This window comes from Camelus dromedarius, chromosome 8 (genome assembly GCF_036321535.1).
Source record: "Camelus dromedarius isolate mCamDro1 chromosome 8, mCamDro1.pat, whole genome shotgun sequence".
NCBI lineage: Eukaryota > Metazoa > Chordata > Mammalia > Artiodactyla > Camelidae > Camelus > Camelus dromedarius.
Window position 1 is genome coordinate 59,175,920 of NC_087443.1, and position 25,345 is coordinate 59,201,264.

The following is a 25,345-nucleotide window of genomic DNA, read 5'->3' on the forward strand; positions in this document are numbered from 1 at the left end:
TATGATCATAAAAGTATGGGATCTGTTAAGATACATTTTTTGTAATCCTTTTTTAAATGTGAAAAAAAGTTGTCCCTCTGGTGCCCCTTTGGTGGTAGTGTTTTATGGATCACCAGTGCCCCATCACCCAAGACAGGCACATTTACACTCCAGCTAGGACCAGATTTTTCACTTTCCAGAATGTTTTTATGTCCCAGGTAGCTTTAAAAGAGTCAAGAGGCTACTCACCTGCATCTCCACTTCAGCAGAATCCCCTCTCGGCAGCGCCCCAACTTCCAGTTCTGAGACACCCTCACCCGTTCCTTCACTGGTACACTGGCCATCCTGTGTCCGGGCAGAACAGATAATCCAATCACTACAACTCATTGCCAACCAGAAAAAACTCCATGGGCTTACAAGTCAGGACTCAGGAACATCAAATATCTAGATATATAAGTGAAGGGGTTAAGAGACAAGAAAGAAATAACTCTTCTCTCTCCATACTAGGATAACCAAGAAAGCCAATGAGAACAGCCTGTCCTTTAAAGTGTCCATAGTGATGTCAAAGCAATCTAATAGGGAAAGGATGACAAAGAGCGCTGGAACCACTGGCTAGCCATGTGGAAAAAATTCCTACCTCATACCATACAGAAAAATTAATTCAAAATAGAGCACAGATTTAAACATAAAATCTAAAACTATAAAGCTGTTAGAAGAAAAAGTATAAAAATATCTCTGTGACTCAGGGGGTAGGCAACAGTTTCTTAAGACACAGAAAGCAGTAACATAAAAGAAAACTCCAATAAATTAGATATTATCAAAGTTAAAATAATCTACTCATCAAAATGAATACACAAACCACAGTCTGGGAGGAAATATTCATAAAATGCATATCTGGCAAAGGGCTTATATTCAAAAAATATGAAGAAATCCTCTCTGTATATGTGTGTGTCTGTGTGTATGTATATATATATATATTTTTTGAAAGCCAATAACGAACTCTCCTACATTCTTGGTGGGAAAGGAAAATGGTAGAGCCATTTTGGGAAAAGGTCTGGCAGTTTATTGTAAATCTAAACATACAGGTAAACCTACTCTATGACTTAGCAATTACCCAAGAGAAATGAAAACGTATGTCTACAAAAAGACTTATACAAGAATATTCATAGGAACTTTAGTTATAACAGCCAAAAGTTGTAGACAGCCCAGGCATCCATCAAGAGGCAAATGGATAAACACATTTCAGTGCATAGTCGTATAATGGAATACTATTCAGCAATAATAAGGAAAGAACTATTGATACATACAGTAATGTGCATGAATCTTAAAAACATGCTGAATGAAAGAAATGTTACACAAAAGAGTTCATATTGCATGATTCCATTTACATGAAGTTTGAGAAGAAAGATAACTAATCCACAGTGAAAAAATTAAAAAGTGATTACCACCAGGCTGGGGACAGGAACTGACTGGGAAAGAACAGGTAGAAACTTTCTGGGGTAATATCCTATACCTAAATCTTGAAGGAATTTGAGTTATGTGTGTATGCATTTGTCAAAAACATATCAAATGATACACTTAAGATCTGAGCATTTTGTTGTATACAAATTTTTTAAAAGAACCATAAATTAATATACTCTAGTCAATGATATGCATGCATGCAGAAGTGTTTAGGGGTAAAGTGTACTGATATCTGCAACTCACTTTGAAATGCATGATAAAGCAAACATAGTAAAATGTTAACTGTAGACTCTAGGTGGTGGGTGTATGAGTGTTCACTGTATAAACCATTCAACTTTTCTATATATGTTAAATTTTTCATTAAAAAATGTTGGAGGGGAAGTATCAATAGTACTTTCTGGATGAGGGAAGTTAGAGCAGGAAGAGATGTGGGAGCACAGCAGAATGGCATAGTTTGGGGGTGGGTTAGAGTGGTAAGGGATACGGAGAAGAGCTCAAAGCCCCTATGAAAGTTCACATTTGGATGGAATTTTGAAATTGAGGGCAAGAATTCGAACATTTCATTTCAGGCCCCTGTATGTCCCCTGGGTCCCCTTGGCTTGCTCCACTGGGCAATACAAGGTACACTGCTTGGAACACAGAGCGGTAACTGCCAAGTCTGAGAAAAGGAGAGAGACACATGTTTCTCCTGGTTTCTACTGTACCTTCACATTTATTACCCTTTACTAAAAGAAAGCAAGCAAGTCCTGCTTTCAAGATTCTAACAGATGCAGCTTAGAAAAGATAGTTTTGGCAGACAGAAAGAGAAGATACCTAATCCATTCCTAGATAAGTGATAACTCTGCCTCCTAGCCTCATTTCATTTATTTATTTATAGAGAATAATTATTTTGTATTAACAAAGTAATCAAAGCACATGGTAAAATAAAAACGCAGATAGTATAGAAGGTTAATAACGCAAAAGTGAGACATTCTCTTCACGTATGGCGGAGACCCTCCCTAGAGGCAACCATTATACACCATATATAATGGAGGGTATGTGTGTATTTATATGTATACCCACTTTTAAATTTAAAAAACAGCAGTATACTATTCTACTCATTGCTTTCTTCACTTTACAATATATCTTGGGGATCGTTCCATATCAATACATGTAGAGCCGTCTCAGTCTCTTAACAGCTGCATAGAATTCCACTGTGTGACTCAATCATTATTTAATCAACTACCTACTGATCGACATTTAAAATGTTTCCAGACTTCAGCTGTTATAAACAATAAATGCCTTTATACCTTTATTTACATGCAAGGATATTTCTGGAGGAAAAAATTTTTATAAATAATATTGAATGAATCAAAGGAAATAGTGGGTTTTTTTTTTGAAAGATACATCCAATTTGTCATTGTTGGTTATCCCAACTTATACTTCCCAAACTCTATTATGATGTTTATTTGGGAATATCTCTGATTTTCTTCTCTCTTTTTTTTTTTTCAAGGTTTTTTTTAGGGGGGGTAGATAATTAGGTTTATTTATTTTTACTTATTTTTTAATGGAGGCACTGGGCATTGAACCCAGGACCCTGTGTGTGCCAAGCACACACTCTACCACTGAGCCATACCCGCCCAATTTTCTTCTTTTTAAAAATAAACATTTTTAAAAAACAATTTGTAATAAGTTTAGATCTCCAGAAAAGCTACAAAGATTGTACAGAGAATTCCCATATACCCTTCATCCAGTTTCCCATAATGTTAACATCCTACATAACCATGGTATATTTGTCAAAACTAAGAAATTAACACTGGTACATTAGTATTAACTAAACTCCAGATTTTATTCAGAGTCCACAAACTCTCCACTAATGTCTTTTTCTGTTTCAGGAGCCCATCTAGCGCCCACAGTACATCTAGTTATCGTGTCTTCTTTGTCTCCTCTGCTTTATAGCAGTTTCTCAGTCTTTCCTTATTTTCATGATCTTGATACTTTTTCTTTTATCTTTATGTAACATTCTAAGAAGTAAAAAAAGATTCCTCCCTGTTCAACATGTTTTTTCCCTAATTATGGATGAGACTGAATATCTGGTTGTGCCTGAAAACCATTAGCATTTCTTCTGTAAAATGCTGGTTCATGCCCTTTGTCCCTCTTCCTATTAATAATAATGGTCTTTTTCTTACTTAAAGGCTCTTTATATATTCTCTGATGTCAATTTTTTTTTAATTTATCATTTTCTTTTTAATTTAAAGTATTTTATCCATACAGATATTTTTTATTTTTATATATCCATGATTTCATGTCAATCTTTGCCAGAAATCTTTGCCAGAAATGACCTAAACTGATAAGATATAATAAAGTAAAATTTTAAGGTAAGGAAAGAAACCACTACTTAATGAGTGTTCTTGGGTTTGTATGTCCCAGCTTTATCAGAAAGGAGGGAGGGAAGAAAAATACACATGCCTAGAAAGAACACTGAAAGAATATACTCTAAAATAGTTAACTGTGTAAGTTATTTATAAAAATTTAAAAACTTATATTCTAAAAAAATAAAATAGTTAACTGTGGATAGCCAACTTTGGGTGTTTTTATTTTCTTTGTATTTTTCTGTATTTTCCAGTTTTTCTACAATGCAATATTGTGGTAAAGATAGAAATACTCATTAAAATAATAATAATGTTTTTGATAAAACTGAATATCAACAGAGCAAAAAACTGATTTAGATTACTATCTCACATCACAAAACATCTAATAAATCCCCCCAAAATCAAAGAGTAAATTTAAAGTAGTTTTTTAAGAAGATTCTTAAGTATTTAAATTTTGAATACTCCAAAGAGAAAAAAGAGATTAAAATGAAAGCAACAGAGTTGGGGGAAATTAACAATTAATGATATAGGTACAAGTTTTATCCCTAAAACTTTTAAGGGATTGATGCAAATCTATCAGGATAACACCCTGTCTCCAATACCCTATCATCCATATCCAGTAGCAGATAGAAAAGTAACACAGTGTTCACATGATAAACACTGGGGAAATAACCAGAAACAACAGTAGTTTACAAACATGCACATTAAAACAAGTATTAAAGTATCACCTCACATCTATTAAGTGGAAAAACCATACACTACCTTTGGTTTGGTAGAAGGGTTTGGGTTTGTTTTTATATTGCTGGCAGTACACTGGTACAGACTTCCAGGAGGGAGTTGTTAAGTGACAGTTCTGACCCAGCATTCCCAACACTATATCACAAAGAAATAGTTTTAAAAAATACATTTTTACAAAAATATTTATAGTTGCAGCCATATATTACAGCTAAAAGCTGGAAATAGTCCAAATGTCTGTCTATGGGGGAAAATGGTATACTAATGCGATAGAATATATTGCTACTAGAAATGAGAGATGTGAACACTGCAAAACATTTTGGAAATTAACAAACAATGGTAATTTTAAAACAAAGTCAAATGTGTAAACGTAAAGGTAAGGAGACACTATATAAAATTACGTCACCATAAATAACAGGTCAGAAGAGGTAAACAGACGGTGTTTTAGAAAGTGAGTATTTTTTTTATATGTTATCACATAATTGTTGCTAGTTTGGTCTTTTTATTTACCTTTAACTAAACAGCAGATTAAAGTTGTGGCGAAAGCACAGAATGCAGATATAGGAAACTGGGATCTGACCCTCAGTTCTGCCTCCTATTAATTATACAGCCCCAGTTACTTAGCTTCTCTAATTGTCCACTTCTGCACCTATGAAATAAGGATAGGATTTCACACAATTGTGGTGTTTTAAAATAAGAACTAAAAGAAAATACAGGAAAAGTTATAAACCACTATGAAAAAGGTTATTTTTTACACAAATATAAATGTAGTAGTAGTTTAATTCATTAATGGTGACATCACTAAAGCTAACAAATGATCATTTATTTTTCTTCTAACTAATTTAAGTATAACTGTTAGAAATTGTTCTTCTAATGTCAAACATTAGCCCTCTTTCAGGCTGAATGATTACGATTTGGGTGCACATGTTAAAGCTAAGATATATTACCGAATTCTTCCACTGGGTGAATGTGGTTCCCGGTTTCATATTTCTAGAGGGCAACCTACACTACTAGATGGATAGAGAACTGAAGACCATAAAAAAGACAGTCATCAGGATGGACCAAAAGAACTGAACTCTTAGTGAAAAAGATTAGACTCCCCATCAAATCTTATCTGCAAATCCCTCCCAGATATCAAAGAAGAGATTGTTCATAGTTAAACTCACCTCTTAAGTTAGGTATGTTAACAGGTAGAGGTGAAATAAAAAATTGAATATTCTGTATCATAGCAGGAAGGAAACAAGGGGGAAAGAATCAATTCATTTCCTGAATTGGGATAATGATAATACTCTCATCTCCCTGGTCACTTAACTGCCATTTGGTGACACTTTACTAAGGGTCAAAGCACTGCCCTGAGGGCCTGATCACAGCAGCAAGAAACTTTCAAAGTTGAACTTTAGAAGCTGCTACCAAGCAGCAGGTGCAGGCGTCTTCTCCCACAACCAACACCATAATCAAAATACTTGGCTCTGGTCCTTCAGATCAAATTGTAAATTTTTAAAACTATTCCATTTGGCTTTCACCTGAGAAATAGTACCACTTTGTTAAAAGCAGCTTAACAACTCAGCTTTTTTATCCCTTTTGTTAGTTCAATTCTCTCTGATGGTTAGTTTCCCCAGCTGGTGGCCAAATCATATCTATATTCTTCTTGGCTTCAGGACTTGAAAAATCAGAAGGAATAAAAAAATCTCCTCTCTCTGAAAGCAGGTATCCCTCCCTCCTTGTGGGCACCTGTCACAGTCCAGTCAAAGGAGATCAGTAGAATAAGGCATCCAAACTGCCTGAGAAGACAGGAGCAGGTGCCCTTGGGTAGTCAATAAGGACTCTTTCTCCCATCCTTGAAATGCTCTCTGGTTGGGCTGTTTCTCCAACAGTTACTGGTGTAAAGTGGGGGTGCTCCCCCCACAAAATGATTAGTATACCCTGTAAATAAATCTCTGGCATGACTGTTAATGCATGGAGGAATCTCTAACCCGGCCTGTGGGCCTGGTGGAACTTCTATTTTCCCAGCCTCTTTCTCTTGCCTCAGGCTCATTTTTCCACTTGGGCCCCCTCCCTCTCAGCTTTCCGGCACTTAGTCACCATTATAGTTGGACTGCATTCCTGGGTGCATGACCTATTTTAAACAAAAACAACACAACATGCACCTACACTAAGCTATCAGGCCCCTTAAAATCTTGGCAACAGTGAGTCCAGAGGAACAGAAATTAATCTAGGCAGCTATCTAGAGTTCCCTTTCATTTCACCTCCTCTTGCTCACACCCCAGACCAAAAGCAAATAAATAAACTAGGTCTGAAGAAAAATGGCTAGGGGATGAAGGAGGGGAAGTGTGCCCACACTGGACAGGTCTTATACTTGCACAGTCTCTTAGATCAGAAATCTCCTGGGTCACAAACCAATTTCCCTTTCTGTCCCATCTTGAAGTTTGATTCCCTTAATGCCACTGATGCTGCCTACCTGCATGACTGACATAATTTCCATAAGCGTAACTTGCTGCTGCCTTGGGAATTCAGGAAAGGGTATCCGTCCGCAAGTGTAGAACAAGGCCATCTCAAGGGGAACTGAGCGGGGAAGGGCTATGCAAAATGATGCCTGGGGGCCTTGAGTTTTAACTTAACACTGTCTCATGATTTCTTTGATCTTTTTGCTCTCCAGGAAGCAGATTTCACCCCATATTGCCTATACCCACCAGCTCTCCCACTAATACTAAGAATTCGGCTTTAACGTAAATACAAGTATTTAAACAGCCCAAGATAAGAGGCTTCTAACTCTTCATTTATACTTGTGTTAGACTAAATCCTCCAGTGGCCTCAGCAGCAGAACTCTATAATTAAGGTTCAAAATAAATCAATGAAAAATTGTATATTGTGTTAAACTGCTTACCCTTCCAGCCAGGTAACAGGGAATAGTCCAAACACCCAAGGTGAAGTGAGATTGCAGGGAACATGCCAGCACGAGAACAGGACTATGCACAAGGAGAGCATGGAGCAGACAGACCCATGTCTCCCTTGAAAGGCCTCCAAATGTCAACTACTCTTATTCATTCTGACCTCCCATGGCTCCACACTCTGCAGCTGAACTCCAGCCAAGCCTCTCCTACATTCATTCCTATCCTCATACTTTCTCCTATATTGTCAGCACCAGCCTACCTTTGTCCCTGACAAATGCTTGCTTATCTCTTCAGGGCACTAATCAAATTCACCCACTCTTCAAAATCCAGCTTAAGCCTCTACTTCCTTGACTCCTCCAAATATTCTACTCCTGCTCATGTGAATTCTTAGACTGCATTATCTATGCATCCTACCATAAATCTAGGCATTGTTAACTTTTCACAGCTGTATGTCTTGTTTGTCCAATACAGTCATAAATTCCATAGGATCGAGTTTTAAATGTCTCAGTACTTCTAAAAGTGGGTCTCAATCAGCATGCTACAGAGCAGTGGTGTATCAGGAACCTGAATAAGTGTGCCATAAATTTTTAAACAATTTATAGAATTTATTTTCGTTCAACTAAAGATTCACATTTTTATGAAGATATACATCAGACAAACCACTGAGCCACAGTATGGCTCATGACACAATTTTCTGCAAATAAGAGGAAGATCGCATGTTCAAAGGAACATATGAATTTTACCTCAAAGGATATAAGAGAACAAGGTCAGGGCAGTAAAGAGTTCTACTCAAACAGTAACACACTGAACAGCGAACAAGTAAATGGACAGGTTTTTCAACTTTCTGAAACTTGCTTTTTTTTAAAAAAAAAGACATTCATCTTTTAATCCTTTAATGTACTATCGAACACTCCAACATCACACAAAAGTGTATCTTAGACACAAAAGGCAAGAACCTTGGTACTAGCATAACAGATATTTTGATAGATATTGCTTAGGAACTGCGTAAGAAAATTCTCAAAAGAACAGTTCTCCCTTTGGTGAGTCACACTTTCAACAGTACCTACAGTTTTCAGGAGCCTGGACACACTACCTTCAAGCTCCAAAGGCCCTTCCTAAAAATGTATAATACATCACATCTTCAGGAATTCAACCAAGGCCTCCAAATTTTTATGCTAGAGTCTTTAAGGAAGGAATCTGAGCAGATAAAGTATCTTAATGTGGCACCCACATGTCAAAGCTGTCCAAAGCAGTTTCAGAAGCACTGGGTATAAGCCTGATTCTTTATGTGAGTTTAGGATTTAGGGCCATGTTCACATTCATTTCCTCTTGCTATTGGTCACGTTTTGTATTTGCAAGACACTTGACAAGTACGTGTATTCTGCAAGATGTTAAGAGATATTAAGCAAGAGAAGAAAGAACTCTATGGTCAAAACATTTTGGACAATGCTGGCTGAAACAAAATTAAACAGGTCCGTCTAGCACAGGACTTCTTTTAATTTATGGATGGGCATTGTGAATCCCCAGGAGAAGGGATGTGGGGCACAGCATTTCCCATACTCATTTAATCACAGAATCAGTTTTTCAAGAACCTCACAATACAACTTTTGGAAAGGCTGATCTGGCACTTTCTGAGAATAAACAACAGCAAGAAACATGCCACTATTTTTTGTGAACAGGTCATCTTCTAAGTGAGTCATAAATTAGACACTAGCAGACTCAGAAGTGGACTTGTTCTCATATCTTCAAAATGACTTTCCCCTGGGCTCCCCATCTGAAATGTGAGGAATAATTACACTGCTCTGTTTCTCAGGGTTGTTTTTTATTATTTTTAATCTTGCAACTGTGTTCCATATTAATCCCCAAAACAGGTTCTCAGCCCAAGTGGCCAGGCTTCAAAATCCCTGGTGCCCTTCCAGCCTGGATGAAGAGATGGAGAGAACATGAACCAGATGCCACCCAGAAAGTTTGCACATCTCCAGTTTCTAGGCCATTATGATAAAGTCAAACTGCAGCCAAGATAAGGGATGAGAGGTTCCCGCTTAGTAACTCACTTCTGGAGGGAGGTCCTTCTTAAGCACACACACCACCTGTATCTGAATCTTGACTCACCTTCTCAATAAGGACTTTCTAAAGGAAATTCAAAGCAACATGGGAGGTCAAAGCTGGATCTACAAGGAAGAAACAAAAAGAAGCACTGGAAAAAGACTATTTCCATTTCTCTATGGAGAAAGAACCCACTACAGAGTTAGTGAGCAGGGGAAATATCATTCCTTTCAGTGGAACAGCTTTCCAGGAAAAGTATCTCAACATATTTACTATAAAACAATTTAATTTCCCTGTCCCATCACCTGCCACCCCATCCCCATCCCCCTAAAAAAGCCCACAGATTGTGGATTTCCTCTCATTCTTGGCAGAGTTACCAGAAGAAATATAATACCCCCTTCGGACTGCTCCCAACAGCTGCTGGAACAAGAGGGGGAGCTGAGGGTAACCTTCCAAAGCTGCATCTAAAAATGACCATTCCCCCTGCCAAATCATGCAGCCAATGAATATAAGACAGCTCTTTTTCTACTTTCTTAAAACAAGGAGAGACCCCAAAAGCAAATGCTCCCTAGTCCGAAATAGTTACATCCAGCCTATCTGTCCTCAACTTGACTCTAAGCTGAAACTTCCATACTGTAAGCCACCACTCTATTTCCTTCCTAACATGCACTTCTTAAAAACAGTCATCTACTACTTCACGGGACTAGTATTTTTTTATTTGTTTGTTTGTTTAACCCACCAATTTCCAAGTTAGGATTCTTATCAAACTCCTATTTAGTGTAATTTCCTTATCTCTGTCCACCTCCCCAATATCACATTCCTCTCTCTCTCTCTCTCTCTCTCTCTCACACACACACACACACACACAAATCAGGTCAACAGCCTTCCTAGACAAAAATCTAGGAGCAAATTCAGCAATGGCTGCACTGCACCCTAGTCCTTTCCCCCTTTCCCAACATCATCATCCACTAAACGTGCTTCAGTTTTGTCTAGAAAAGCCCCACCGCGCCAGGCAGCCAAGAGACTTCCAGTTAGCCTTCAGCCTCTCAGCTGAGACCACCAACAAAGAAGTTCACGAATGTCAATCGGGGGCACAGGCAATATCTCTTTTGCTGAGGAGAAACTGGACAGAGCCTCTAGCATCATTCCCCAAAGGTGACAGCCAGCGTTGAGTGAAGACCGTGAAAACTGTACAAGAGCTGGGGGAGAAAATATAAAGTAAGGAATGATTTGGAATCAGGGGCAGGAGAAGGCGGAGGCATGAACTGGCTGACCCCAAATGTCTTTTCCATCTCTAACTCCTATGATTCTTTGACCTCCAATTTTGTGCTGCGAACAAGGAATGGAAAGTCAACAGACATGGTGATGTTTTGAAAGAGCCTGGCAGTCTGCTCTTGTCATTTAGTGGCCTTCACATGTATTTTTTAAGGTGTCTCCAAGCCCTGTCTTCATTTCACAGTTGTCACCTTTCTCAGCAATTTGAGCTCATGTCAAATACCAAAAAAGAAGGAGAAGAAGAAAGAATGTACTGGCAATTAATTGCAGGCTAAAGAGGGGCAGGCACAGGGGCCCATTGAGTGGCCCAGACTTCCAGGGAGGGCAACGTGGACAATTTGGATGTAATGAAGAACTGACAAGGCAACCAAAACTTCTAATAAGAGATAAATTCTTTCTCCAAATAGTTTCATATTCAGTTTTAGATATAGTTCAACCCTTTACATAGATTCATAAACATAGTCTTAATTAGCACAACCATCTTGCTTCTAGTGATTACACCTGGAATTCCATCTGGATCCCAATCAAATTTGAGCAAGACTGCTAAACAGGAAGGACTTTCCTCAAGAATAAACCAAATCTCTGGATTCTCAACCTCATCTGATAGTTGACATACCTGAGATAAATTCTGGAGCTTAGCAAAAATGTTTCTGTGGATCAAAGTGAGAAGCATGTCAATTTTCACTGGAAATCCGTAACTCAAGTTTCTCCTCATTTTTTCAAACAGTTAATCTGATTTTAAATTTTCAAAATTTATAGAAGACTGGCCTCAAGAAAAGTCTACCTAAAATTCTCCCTGTCCCATGGTTATGAGTCAGAACCAGAAATCAATAAATGCCACAGTCAACCCAGAGTTCAGGTTAAGCTGTCACACAAAGGTAATTCTCTTCTGTGTCAAACATCCAAAAATATATATATTTTTTAATGTATATGCTTCCTCAGTAACCTCACTGCCAGTTTGATTTCAAGCAGCTCAAGCACAATCTTTGCCTAGGGTAAAGGGCCAGACACAGAAAATTGAAAGAAAACTGGGAGTACTGAAATATTTTCAGACATTTCATTCCAATGTGAATTGTTCATCTTGTAAACTGTGAGGACTTTGGGTTTCTCCAGGATTCTGCCTTGAAAGCTAGGAAATTCATCCTCTGCTATTCAAGGTTTACAAGACTGGGAAGGATATAAGCAGCTTCTATAGTCTCATAGTCTTGGAGGAAAAGGCCTCTTCCATTTCTCCAGTTTGCATTAGGAGGTACTGACTGTACTAGACCATTTCCTGCTTCCACAGGTGTATTGTTTTATTTAGTTTAAGCATGTAAACTGAACTCACTTTTATTAACTCACAAAACCACTAAAAATAAGGCCTTTCCAAAACAGTTGAAGATAATAAGTACATCCATACGTGAAACCTTTCAATGAACCAGAGAACAAGTAAGTGACTCTTCTCCCTAGGTAAGGCAGAAAGGTGAAGGAGAAATCAAGCAGCCAAAGCTACTTTAAGTTGCTAATTATTTTCTAAAAATCACTGTTTAGGCCTTAAATGTAACCAGTCAGCAATGCCTTTTCTGTTCAGAGTTAGGAAAGGAAACTTTATGCTTTCTGGGCCAAAAAATGCTCTTAGGCACAATCATTTTAAAACAAACAAACACACTCTGCTTATCTGTGTCCATCTCACCACTCTGGACGTTAATCATCACTGAAATAGATACCCCAGTCCCCTAGCCTCAAAGAGCTCCAAGCCTATAAGACCCTGGCTGAGGAATGAATGTACATGCCAGGGCAAACACCTCAGAGCATTACTCCCTAAACACCTATTGTTAATTCTAGGCAAATCTATCACAGGCAAATGCAAGAGAGCACCCAGTATTGCTCAAAGGATACTTAAAATAAAATTCAAGTTTGAAAGCATACAGGACTTAATTTGGGAGGAAGAGGATCAAGCAAGCTTTCTTTAACTTAAGACTGGCAAATTTTTAAAAAAATAGATTTACATACATGGATATACTTTTTTCTTTCCATTCTTTCCTCCTGTTAATTTTCAGTATCAAAATTTGCAGCTAGCACCTCTGCTCTTCCACCTGTCATACTGTCTGTCTAACCTCTTGCACTTAACCTACATTATAAACTGACAGAGTTAAATTTCACTGTTTTGTTCTTGAAGACTGAACTAGCTTAGTTTTGCCTACTCTTTAGGGAAAACTTAAAAGATTGCTATAGGGAACACTTCCCTGATTTTTATATTAAAGATATTTCTATTCCCCCAGGCTTCATAAAACTTTCAAATAAAACTGATTTTAAACCAGATGACTGACTCACACTGTCTTTGTGTCCACTGGGGGAAAAAAAAAAAAGCTTAGGATACCTACCAGTGTTCACTGTTTGGGCAAGAGGCCTAAAGGGAAGCAAATTATTTGTTTGTGGTTTTAAAGTGGCCAAAATGCCTTCAAGCACAAGTATAAGACCATTAACAAATCACAAGGAACCAAAGCAGTTCATCTTACTCAACAAAGCTATGATCAGTTAGGAACAGCCAAACTGAATGGGGCTTGCCCTGGGCCGGAAGGTCAGTAAACCTTAGCAGTTTGTGTTTCTGAGAATTCAAGAGGCTCTTCGGCAGGGAGTGCAGACCCTAATGTCCACAGGTTCTGCTGTCATGTTTCCAAAAACATTCAGGACAGGTGAGAGAAACTAAGCAGTGTGTGTGTGTTTTCCCCCACTTATGTCTTTAGGCAGCATTTCCAAGTCAAACCATCTCCACTATAGCTATATATAATGACTAGAGGAGAAGCCAAGCAATTAAGAAGTTCCATTTTATAACAATGTATTGAATGCCTACTATGTGCTGAACACTGTGCCATCACTTACACATCACTACATTTAAGCCTTATTCTACCTTATATGTTCTCACCATTCTTTATTGATGACAAAACTCTGGTACAGTGAGGTTGTGTGGCTTCTGAAAAAATGAGGTTTTGTGTTGTGCTTATAAGAAAGTATCGTACTATCCAGTGTGCAGTTAATCAGCCCAAAACATGAACTACAGCCCTGCCACTATCCAAGCAGCCATTCTCTCACTGAACTTTGGGCTCAGGCTCCCTGACGCCCTAAGAGGACTGGGGTTCATGCCATCTCCCTCCAGGGATGACAACCACCACTCTTCGTGGCTTATCACAGCTCTGCAGCTGTCCAGAAACAGACCACACTGGTAAACATTCTCTCCACCTGCTGTAGCACACATAACTTTCCCCCTCAACTCAGAAAACACAAGCAGTGACCCTATGCTTTATCCTTGATGCTGTGATAAAACAACTTCCCTAGAAGGTCGGAGATACCACATACTAGGAGGCAGGCAAGAAATCAAACCACTCATGGCTAATAAATAATAAAGCTGTATCACTTGGCAGTCTCAAAGCACTTTATACTATAAACTCATTTTCATTTTGTTGTTATTACTGCTTACAGAAGCCACACTCATTCCCATTATTTCTCTTTCAGAGCATTTGAAAAAGAAAGAAAAATAAACATAAATTCTTTCATTTGCTCATTTAATCTCTATGAGGAGAGATAGAAAGCCAAATTTTGCCTTGGCTGGCTTGGGTTCCAGGCATTTTAGCCAACTGCTCTTATAGGTCAGCTGATAGGTTCTTTGAAAGAGTTCTTCTCATAAGAAAAGAAGGTAACAAGACTTGCATGCACCCAATATCCCAAAGAAACATTATCATTGACAACAAAATCATACTAGAATTAATAAAAGTTAAGTAAAATGATCAGGTTCAAAGTTCCAAAGAATTGAAGTAATCCTGGACATTATTAATAGCACTCAACTGGAAAACATACTGAAAAAGAGACTGTATTCACAATAAAAACAAAATGTGCAGCATATTTAGGAATACTTAGGAATAAGAGTAACAACAGATATATAGGAACTTCATAGTGAAAAGCACAAAAACTTTTGAAAAGGCAGATTTTTTTGTGGGGGGCTGTTGGTAGGCTGAGTGAGAGTGGAGACCTGACACACACCCATAAAAATTCAACAAGGGTAATCTAACCCCAAGAGATATTAGCCTCTATCAAAAGGTAATAATATTTAAATTAGAATGGAAGTGGAAAAATATATCAGTGGAACAAAATGGAGAGTTCAGACAGAGATCTAATACATATACATACATATATATGTATGTACGTGACTATATATATACATATATAAACTTAATATTGGCAAAACAAGCTTTCTAAAACACAAATTTTTGTCTTTCTAAAAGGAAAGACAAGAATTATTTAACAAAAGGTGTAGTGATAACTAGGTAGTTGTTTAGAAAAAAAGAAAGTTGAATTCACCTCTTGTACCTAAACAAAAGTAATACTGATGTAAGCGTTAACTATTTTAAAAAATCAAATTATAGGAAAATCAGCAGAATATCAAAAAGAAAATTTAGCAGCTCGGTGGAGGAATCATAATTTCTCAGCTTTGGGGTGAAAAAAATCACAAAAACTGACAGATTTTGACATACTTAAGTGTAAGTCTTCTATAGATTAAAAACAGTAAAGTAAAAAGAAAGCGAACTGGGAAAAATATTTGCATCAAAAATGACAGACTAGAGCCTAACATCTATGATCCACAAGGACTGGAATCCTTTATAAAACATGAAGATCCCGATAATAAATAAGCAAAGACTAGGAACAGACAATCTCAGAGGTGAAACAAACACACGGGAAAGTATTTATCCTGCACAGTGGTAAAAGAAATGCAAAAAAACAAAATTTTGAGATACTATTATATATTCACTAAAATAGTAAAGATTTTTAAAATTCTCACATGAAATTGGTTTAATCATTCGTGACTGGTGTCACTGTAACTTGGTATAACAACTTTTCACAAAACACAATGTTTGACCCAATAGTGCCAATCTTGAGAATTTACTCTAAGGAATTAATTAAAAAAGACATGTATTATACAGTATGTGACATATCTCAATAAAATTGCTACCCAAAAAATGCATTAAATTATTCATCTCCTTGTTCTCCATCATAGCTAAAATCTGGATACAACATGAAAGTCCAATATTAGAGGAATGTTTTTTATCTCATCATGGCACAGCCCACAAACATTTGTTATGTACCTGTTCTATTAGGATCAGTTAGATAGCAACTAAGTGTGGGAAAATGTGTGCAAATGAAAAGTAATTTTTACAACTGAACATCTGAATAGTTGTCTAGAGGTGACGGTATTACAGCTTTTTATGTTCAAATGAAAAGTAATTTTTACAACTGAACATCTGAATAGTTGTCTAGAGGTGACGGTATTACAGCTTTTTATGTTTAAACCAACTTTCTTTAATGTTGTTATACTGTATTAGAACTACCTTTTTTTTCCCCTAAACCAAACCAGTGGAATTGGGTGCAAGCTTCTACTGAAAGCTTCTACTCCCCCAACTTTATACATTTTTTCCCCTTGCTATTTAACAGCTTAGGTGGTTCAGGAAAATTTTTCACTTAACAGGTCTCAGATCCTACCAAGAACAGGCCAAACTGCAATACCATGTTTTGTATACAGTCTAGATCTCATCCAACCCCGTGCCATTAAGCAGGCACCCTTTTTTGTGTCATTCCGCCTGTATCAAGTCATCAACTATGGTTGACACTTGGACCAAGCGCCTTCTTTTGGGGGTCTGAGCCCTTTTCTCCATATTCCATTTTATCCGAGCCCTAAAACCTAACAACCTTTAGAAGAGGGTAACAGGATGAAAGTCCACAAAAGCGTTCTGATAGGCCAGAGTGGACATGTGTCCTACACCTGGACAGGAGGAGGCCTCTAAAGGCACAGACCAGACGGGCTCCTCTGGGGCTGAGGAACCCAATAGGTCAACGTCTGCGAAAAGGCACATCTAAAAGCTGAAGAGAGTGCATAAGATGGCTAATTGTGGGGAGCCGCCCACAGGGAGGGTGCGGACTGAGGGATGCTAGTAGGAGACTTCCTTGGATTGGGGGCCACCGAGAGCAGAAGGGTGCTCGGGGAGGGGTCGACGGAGGCCGGGTCCGGGCCTCGGAATTCGGGGTGCGACACGGCCCCAGGCCGACCAGGCCGCGGCGCCCCGCCCTTTCCCGGGACGCGGGCCGGCCCGGAGCGGGGAGCGGGCGGACGAGCGGGCGCTTACAGGTCGGTGCCGAGCCGCGTGAAGCCGGAGTTGAGAGAGGCCCGGGCTATCCGGCGCCAGAGCAGGTCGCAGCTGGTGAAGCGCCGCAGCCAGCGGCACACCTGAGCCAGGCGGCCGAGGGCCTGCATGTCCAGGTAGGAACAGATGAGCAGCAGCAACTCCTCCGGCAGGCGCCAGAGTGCGGGCCCCGCAGCGGGACGGCCGGCCGGCTCCCGGGCCGCCGCCTCCTCCTCTTCTTCCTCAGCCGCAGCCGCCATGGCCGCCCCAGTCCCGGCGAGGCGGCCCCAAGCCTGACCCCCTCGTCCCTGTGCTCTCGCCGGCCTGGCCTCTTCCCGCCGCCCAGTTCTGACCCTCCAATCCTCCTTCTTCCCATCATCTCTTCCTTTGGCCTCCTTCCCCGCCCCTGCGCTCCCCTTATCGCCCCTGACGATCCTTCTCTCCCCTTCCTCCACGCTTCCGCCTCCCTCTCCTGCTTCTCCAGGGCCTGCTCTCGCTCCTGCCTCGGCCCCCAGCCCCGCTGCCTCCTTCGCCTTTAGCGGCTCCGGCTTCCCTTCCGCCCCGCTTCCTCTTCCGCCTTGCCCTGCTCCCGCTTTTCCTTTCCCCTTCCCCTTCCTTCGCTTCCCCCTCGCGACCCTCCCCTCCTGCAGTTTCCTCTCCTCCCGACTCTCGCCCTCCCCGGGCCCGCCGTTCCCGGGAGGCCCCAAGCCGCCCTGGCTGCCCATGAGCGGCCGCGGGGCCGGCCCGACGCGGAGCCAAGCCCGAGCCGCCGCCGCCGCCGCCGCCGCCCCGGGAGGAGGCGACACCATGTCGGACCGGGTCACATGGGGCGGCGCGGGCCGAAGCCTGGGCCCGCCCCTCACACCCGCAGCCGTGGAGCGGCCTCGGGGTGCGGGCCCGGGCCGGGGAGTGGCCCACCTCCCATGCCCTGGGCCGACCAGAGCGTGTGGTGGGAGCACATGTACGCATTCGCCTAGCGTGTGAGCAGCTGTCCGAGGCCGCAAAAGGAGCTTCCGCCTTCAAGAAGCCGCTAGTTCGAGTCCCTGCCCTCAAGAAGCACGCACTTGGGTTGCCTTCCCTCTCCGGGAGCCCGCCTGTACCTCAGCTGGTGCCTCCTTTCCACAGGCCACGTACCAGGGCCTCACAACTGCACCCCTAGATATTGACAGGTTGCTTAGCCCGAGTTCTCAGAGTATAAACCAGTCCTGGCAATGAGGTGGTATTTTAGACATTTTGGAAGGTTGCAGTCATCTAGACCCTGAGTCCATAACTCCCCAGTCATGTTTCAGTAAATGGCAAAGCTATTAGTCACCACTCAAGTGCAAGTGGATTCTCCGAAGTCATCCAGGAGCCCTTCCCCACCCACTCTATTCAGAAGGACACAAATTTGAAGGGAGAGCTAAGAAAAATCTAAGTCTAGACATGCTGTCCTACACAGCCCCCTCTAGTCACACGTGGCTGTGGGGCATTTGAAATGTGACTAGTCCGAATCGAAGTGCTCTAAGTGTGAAAAACCCACCAGATTTTGAAGACTTACACAAGAAAAAGAATGTAAACTCTCATTAATAATTTTATACTATTACATGTTGAAGTGATAAGATTTTTGATACATTGGCCCAAATATATTTTACTGTGACTACTGGAAAAGTTAAAACTATACATGTGACTTGCATTTGTAGCCCACATTATTTTTCTATTGGACAGCACTGGGGGAGGCAGTAAGATTTGGAGATGGGGTAGGAAGATGCCTATCTCTGTGTATCCTGTACCCCAAATTCTAATAGGAAGGATTTGAGGGCTTTATTTTGTAATTACATCTGAAGACCCATTTTCAGGAGCAAGAATGAATGAGAAGGCAACTCTGAAAATTATTCAACACCTAGCATAGCCAAGGAAACACCTAGCATAGCCAAGGAGACATCTAGGAAATGAACTACATTGCATTATGTCACTGCAGAAGCATCATGTAACAAGGTCAGACTGGAATCTGGCTTTGGCCTAGAATTGCTTTTTGATCTTAGCAAAACAACAACAAAAAAACCCCCACCTATCTTGGCCTTTTAGTGTTCTCAGTCTGCAGTGGAGATAATGCCTCTGCCTTACTTTCGAGGGATAAATGAGATGATCCCTGTAAAATGCTTTGAACTCCTCTAAGAAAATTCTCAATAATAGTTACAGGTCAAATCCTGTTACAAAAAATACCCTTACCCACCCCTCCAAAAAAGTACAACAAAGGCTTTCTGTAGGAAAAGATTTCCAAACTCCAGCCAGTGGTTTACTTATTAATAGTAATATTTGATATATTTCAGTACAAGAATTTAGAATAACTCAGATAATTATCAAGAAATTTACTAATTCATAATGTTAGAAGACTATTGAGGTAGGAACACTGCAAACTGAGGTAATCATCATCAACTCAACATTTATTGATTTTGCTACAGTTGTATACTGTAAGCCACTATGGAAGGAAGACAGAGATGAACATGGCATATGGTTCCTATATTTTGTGTTCATATTTGTTAAACATGTTTGTAATTTCTTGCTGTTTATTTAACCATTCCTTCGCACAGAGTAAACCTGAGTAGTTCATCCACATTGCACCTAGTTTTTAGTGGAGGACTTGAAGGCACAGAAAATTATTTAATTAACCCAGCATAAATTAAGTCAGTGTTAAAATCCACAATCACATAAATGTAACTTTTGCTCTTTACCCCATGTTGCCTTCATTGTTGGAGAAATTAAACCATCATTTTAAAACATTAAATCACCCTCTTTCACACCCAAACTAGAGATCAAGTGAACCGCTTAAGCTAGAATTTATGGTTTAATGATTTCCAAAAAGAGCCAAAATACTCACTATGCAGAAAGGCAAAGTGAAAATGGAAAACTGGCATATATTCTGTTATTTGGTGGTGATGTGTATCCCTAAATTCCTGAGCATTAAAAACAAAACAAAACAAAAACAAAAAACCTACAGTTTAGTCTTAGCTCAGAGAAGCAGCTAGAATTTTTCATCAACCCTCCCCCTAAAATAAAATTTTAAAAATATAATTTGGGGTTTAAACCAAACTTGAAAAAAACTATATTACAAAGAGCATTTTTAAAAGTCTTTTCTGAGACAAGCTATTTTAAAAAATCAGCTGGATCTAAAAAGATGGTTTGTAACAAAAGTAAGTGCATATCTCCATCTAGAATCTGAGGAGTATTTTATTACCAAAGAAAATAAATATATTAATAGCCAGGAAAAAAAAGAAGATGGAAAGAATACAGTAGACTTAAGAACATCTTTCAGAAAAGTCATCAACGCCCTTGAAGTTCAAATCCAGGAACCAATCATAATGAAATAATACAGGGAGTGTGAAATTTACCTTGTTTTCGTAAGGCTTTTTATTTTAAATTTTTTAATTTGCATAATAATAAGTAAACTGAAAACATTGCACTACTTTTAACTTAGAATGCCAAAAATATGGAATTCATAATACATTAAAACTTAAGGCTCAATATGAATTTCCTTTCTTGTTTTTTTAATTGAAATATAGTTGACTTATAATGTTAGTTTTAGGTGTACAACAAAGTGGTTCAATGTTTTTATAGATTATACTCCGTTTAAATCTGTAAAATATTGGCTATATTCCCTATACTGTACAATATGTGAGACTCAACGTGAATTTTATATTGGGTATTTAGAAATACTAATATTAATTTACTTTAAACGAAGATAAGAGGTTTTTTAAGTACTTTGTGTATGTCCATGTAAGTGACATGCATAGTAGTGATTACTGTTATTATAGAATTGTAGGATTATATGTATGTTTAGGATTATAAAAAGGCTAGAGTTGTGTGATCTGTCCATTCTTATAAACATAGATGACAATCTCAGACAGGAGCTCGTTCCCACATCCAGTACTCCGGTGCCCACATACCCCTTAGTTAAGCCCTCAGGGTCCCAACCTTTAACTTTAAAAGTAGGCAGTTTTAACAGGGGAATTATTCCAAGATGAATGAGAAAGAAAGAGATTATTTTGTACATGACAATTTTCAATTTCAGGTGCTCACCGTATTTGTCTATAATATTAATAGCTTATATTTATTGAGCACTTAATGTACATCAGGCACTATCATAGAGCTTTCCATGTATTGTCTCACTTATTCCTATCAACAACCACATGAGAAAAGATACTATTAACCCAGTTTTTGCAGAAGATAGAACTGAGGCCTGTGGTCACATGGTTCCTAAATGACAGAACAGGTATCAAATCCAGACAGTCTAACCCCAAAGCTTGTACTCTGAACTGTACCTTTGCCATACACAGCAGAAAATGGAATAGGAATAAGGCATTGAATTCAGGGTCCTCTAGGATCCCTTACAACTTAATGTTGACACACCTAACAATATACTTTACCTCTGACCATCAAGCAGTTCTGATATCTAAATAAAAGCTGCTTCTAAGCAACTAAAGTAGCTCCTGTCCTTGTTTCGATTACTTTTTAAGGGTTAACCATGTAGAACCTATAGCTTCTTATGCTTTTCAAGTCTTTGTGCAAAACTTTAAAAGGATTTGTAGGAATTAATATCTTGCAAAAGAACATATAACTAAAGTTTGATAATTCTTTCATTTTGCACCAGCTTCATTTTCTTCTGTTAAATTTGAGTAACAATGTGTGTATGGTATATATTATATGAGCCTTTTTTGTAAATTTGTCCCTAACTCTATTATATTCAGTGAGAGACTTTGTAGAACAATGTTAACAATGTAACAGAATTGGGGGATTTTACTCTATACCTTTCTGTATTGCTTGATTTTTTTGGTAAGACGCATGTATCACCTTTACAAAATCAATAAATTCTCTCAAAATGAAAAATAGAGTTGTCATGCATCCAGACACACCATGCAACAAGAAAGTTGGAGTTATGAAGCCTAATATCATTGTCAGAGTTTCTAACTAGCCTCCTAACGTTTCTGAAAATTTTATTTATTCCATTTAAAATGTGTATCATGTAATAGTAAAATAATAAACAAATTAGAGTATTAGAAAGAAGAAATAAGAGGCCTAACAATGAATAGATAAACATTTGAGCATCTCATAAATATAAGAAGAGAATCTAAAGTGTTATTTTCAGAAAGTATCCATCAGGTTGGTAGTTTATATTCTGAAATCCTGTTAGAAACACCACCAAGATCTGCTCTGTCTTTCTGTAAATCCACAATCTTTGTCATATTCAAAGGTAAAACATTTTATTTCGTATGAAACAATTTAAAGTATTGTTTTAAAATGGTTACTCTATGCAGAAAAGTCTACAAGGCAATATGTCCAAATGCTAGGAATGGATCCTTATGAGAGGTAGAATTATGGGAAGTTCTTTCTGCTCTTGCTTTACACTTTTCTGCATTTTCTAAGTTTTCTGCAGTGAGCATGTATTACATAGATAATCAATTTTTTAAAAAGTAAAAAAAACCCTAAGAAGTATTTACACCTAAATGTAAGAAATAATTTAATTCAATTTAATTTAATTAAGCTAGTTCATTTTAATATTTTTTAAAGTTCCTTTTACAAATCTCGCACACAGAAGAATTCCAAATAATTTATGTTATACTTCACCTTCAGTGAGGTGGAGCATAACTACCCCAACCCCTCCTAAGAGGGCTGCCTGTGGTGACATCCTTCCAAAGAATACAATATGGAAAGAGGAGGAAAAAAGAATAACTTTATAGTGGAGAAGATTGACAAACACTATTTCAGCCAGGTGATCAACACCTGTTCCACACCAACAGTGATCAGTCACATGGATAGTAGGTACCCTCGATACACTGAGGTAAAAATAGTACAAAACATCAGACCAATCCAAATTGAAGGAAGTTCTGCAAACTACCTAACCAGTCCTCCTCAAAACTGTCAAGATCATCAAAAACAAGAGAAGTCTGAGAAACTGTCACAGCCAAGAGGAACCAAGGGAAACATGACAACTAAATATAATGTTGTATCCTAGGGCAGAAAAGAGAAAGGACATTAGGTAAAAACTAAGGAAATCGAGTTGGTCCATTAATCATTACAAATGCAGAATACTGATGTAAAATGTTGATAATGAGAGTACATGAGAACTCTCTATACTGGGGTCACAGTTTTTCTGTAAGTCTAAACCTTTTTTACAATATAAAGTTTCTTTAAAGCTTATTTTAGCCTTTGGTGACTTTTACAGAAAATCTTTGCAAAACTTGTAATGCACGGGAAGGCAGTGTGTTTCCTGAGTTACAGAGAATCATGGTATTTTGAAATCCCATCCTGTTATCCCAAATGCAAAAGAAAAAAGTAAAAATAATGTCCCGTAAGTCATCTCCAACGAAAATTAAACCACTACTTAGGATTTTTAGTTATCCAAATTTACAGTTACACTAGAGGATTCATTTTCCAAAGATCAGATATCATTCTGATACTGTCCTGACTTTACAACTGTGAGAAACAGACATTTCCAGGCATTAATTTTTATGTATAACATATACGTATGTACACAAAATTTAAGGACGATATGGCAAATAAGGTAAAGAAACGGGCAGGATAGAAATACAAAATATAACTTTGTAAGGAAAAGAAAACAGATGTCTAGATTTGTCAGTTAAGTAATGTTATCATTAGTCTGAGATAAGCCTTATGTCAATAGGTGATGGTCAAAGAGATTTGGAACAAAATGTAGAACACACCGTCAGCATTAGGATCTAAGATAATTCATATATTGCCATGTGGCATCAGAGTTTGTGATTTTTCTGATCTCTGTCAGAAGACTAAGTCATTTGGCAACAAATGATGGAAGATATAAAACTTGAGAAGGAAGGGAACCACAAAATCTTGTGAAATTTTCATGATTACCTGAGGATTTCTTTAAATACATACAGATATACATATATAAAAATAAGGTTACCACTGAGATAGAATATATACAAATATGAGTTCTTTTTCAAGAAAAGAATGATAAGTTCTAGAGAAAAATTTCTCCTAAGCATCTTCAGTTCTTCTGGAAGAAAGTGCAAGGTCAAATATAAAATTCTTACTTCTGTTTCTATAATTATGACTATTAAAGAATGCCTAGCTTCAAGTAAATTTTTTCATTTGAGACATTCTTTACACTGAATGAAACCACAGGATATAATTTATCTTGTCCTAGATTTGGGGTCCTGTTAAAAATGTGAAAAACACAGGGCTGGGTATAGCTCAGTGGCAAGAGTGGTCCCTGGTTCAATCCCCAGTACCTCCATTAAAAAAAAATAGGAAAAACACAAAGGACAACTTTTCCAGAGTATCATTCAATTACATTATTTTGAACAGATGATGGTTGTGTTCAGTTGTTAAATATAAACAAAAGTTTGGATGTGCATGGAATAAAGATAGGTCTTATTTAATTTGGGGGATTTTTACTTTTGCTTTTTAAATGTATATATATACACATATACTAAGTAAAAAGCAATTATGGCTTTTCGACCCAAATTTAACTGTTATCCTTTGAGAACCTGTCATTGCCCCTGAAGAATTATATATTCTCTCTTACTCTCTCTCTCTCTATATATATATATGCTTTTTCCTCTTTCTAATGGCAGCTGTTTCAAACTCAAGTGGAGAGATAAATGAGAAAAAAAAAACAAACCCTACATTTAAAATCTACCATGGAGAGAAAAGCAGGAAGAAGTCCAAGCTAGCCCCTGGGGAATCTTCCCAGGTTCAGCAGATTGACCTGAAAAAAGGAGTACAGCTTGAGTTCCTCTTCCTTTAACAGCACAAGGGCCGGTCAGAGAAGTTTCCAAACACATGGAGCTTAGCGAGACCACCTGCTCCTAACACAGGGCAGTGTTCCCTGGACCACCAACTCTGTTGCCACAAGTCAACACCAGCTCTCCTTCACTATAGATAACAGGCTTTCTGCTAGAAGAGACTCCGGTAAAAGAGTGAGCAAAGAGAAATTAAACTTCACATCTGTGATAGAAGCTCATAAATTAGGAGCAAAATGGACAATTATAAAAGCTGAAACTGAAGTCAATCTGATAGTAGAACCAAACAATAACCTGCACAAATAGCAATTTGTTGAGGTGAAGTGAGGAGTTCAAATCCTCACTTGGCAAGGACATGGGCCTCCAAGTGCTGTGGAGCCACCAAGAGGTAGAAAGGAACTTTTGCCCAGGTGCTCATGCCCTCCTCAAGCATGACCAATCTCGATGGGTGTGTGGCACAACCCAGGAGACTTACTCTATAATCTCTCAAAATCTCCATCTCTGGGACCACTCAACAGAAGGAGAGAAATCAGGATGATAAGGCCCCACAGCTTGCCTAGCACTCTTCCAAGAGTTGAGGTAAACACACATTCCAGTTTCCCTGATTTGAGTCCCTAGTCATGTATAGATAGCATGTTGAATTGGTGTTCAATTAAAGGTATATAAAACAATCTTTAATATTTTCTAGGTTAAGAGAATTA

General features: G+C 38.7%; 1 protein-coding gene across 6 annotated transcripts in view; it reads right to left on the reverse strand.

The window, feature by feature from the left end:
• Positions 1 to 17,663, reverse strand: part of FBXW4 (F-box and WD repeat domain containing 4) — an 85,080-nt gene extending 67,417 nt beyond the window's left edge. For 3 of the 6 annotated variants that reach the window (XR_010381975.1, XR_010381976.1, XM_031461631.2), the window contains exons 1-2: positions 16,891 to 17,653; positions 229 to 324 (exon numbers count right to left, since the gene is read on the reverse strand). Coding sequence is in view for 4 of the 6 variants with exons in the window: in XM_031461631.2 (XP_031317491.2) it covers positions 229 to 324; positions 16,891 to 17,612 (818 nt within the window). In the remaining 2 variants the exon portion in view is untranslated. Of the gene's footprint in view, positions 1 to 228; positions 325 to 16,890 lie in introns of all 6 variants that reach the window. The other 3 variants (XM_064488351.1, XM_064488350.1, XM_064488352.1) reach the window with 2 other exon arrangements.
• Between the last annotated feature and the right edge of the window lie 7,682 nt (positions 17,664 to 25,345).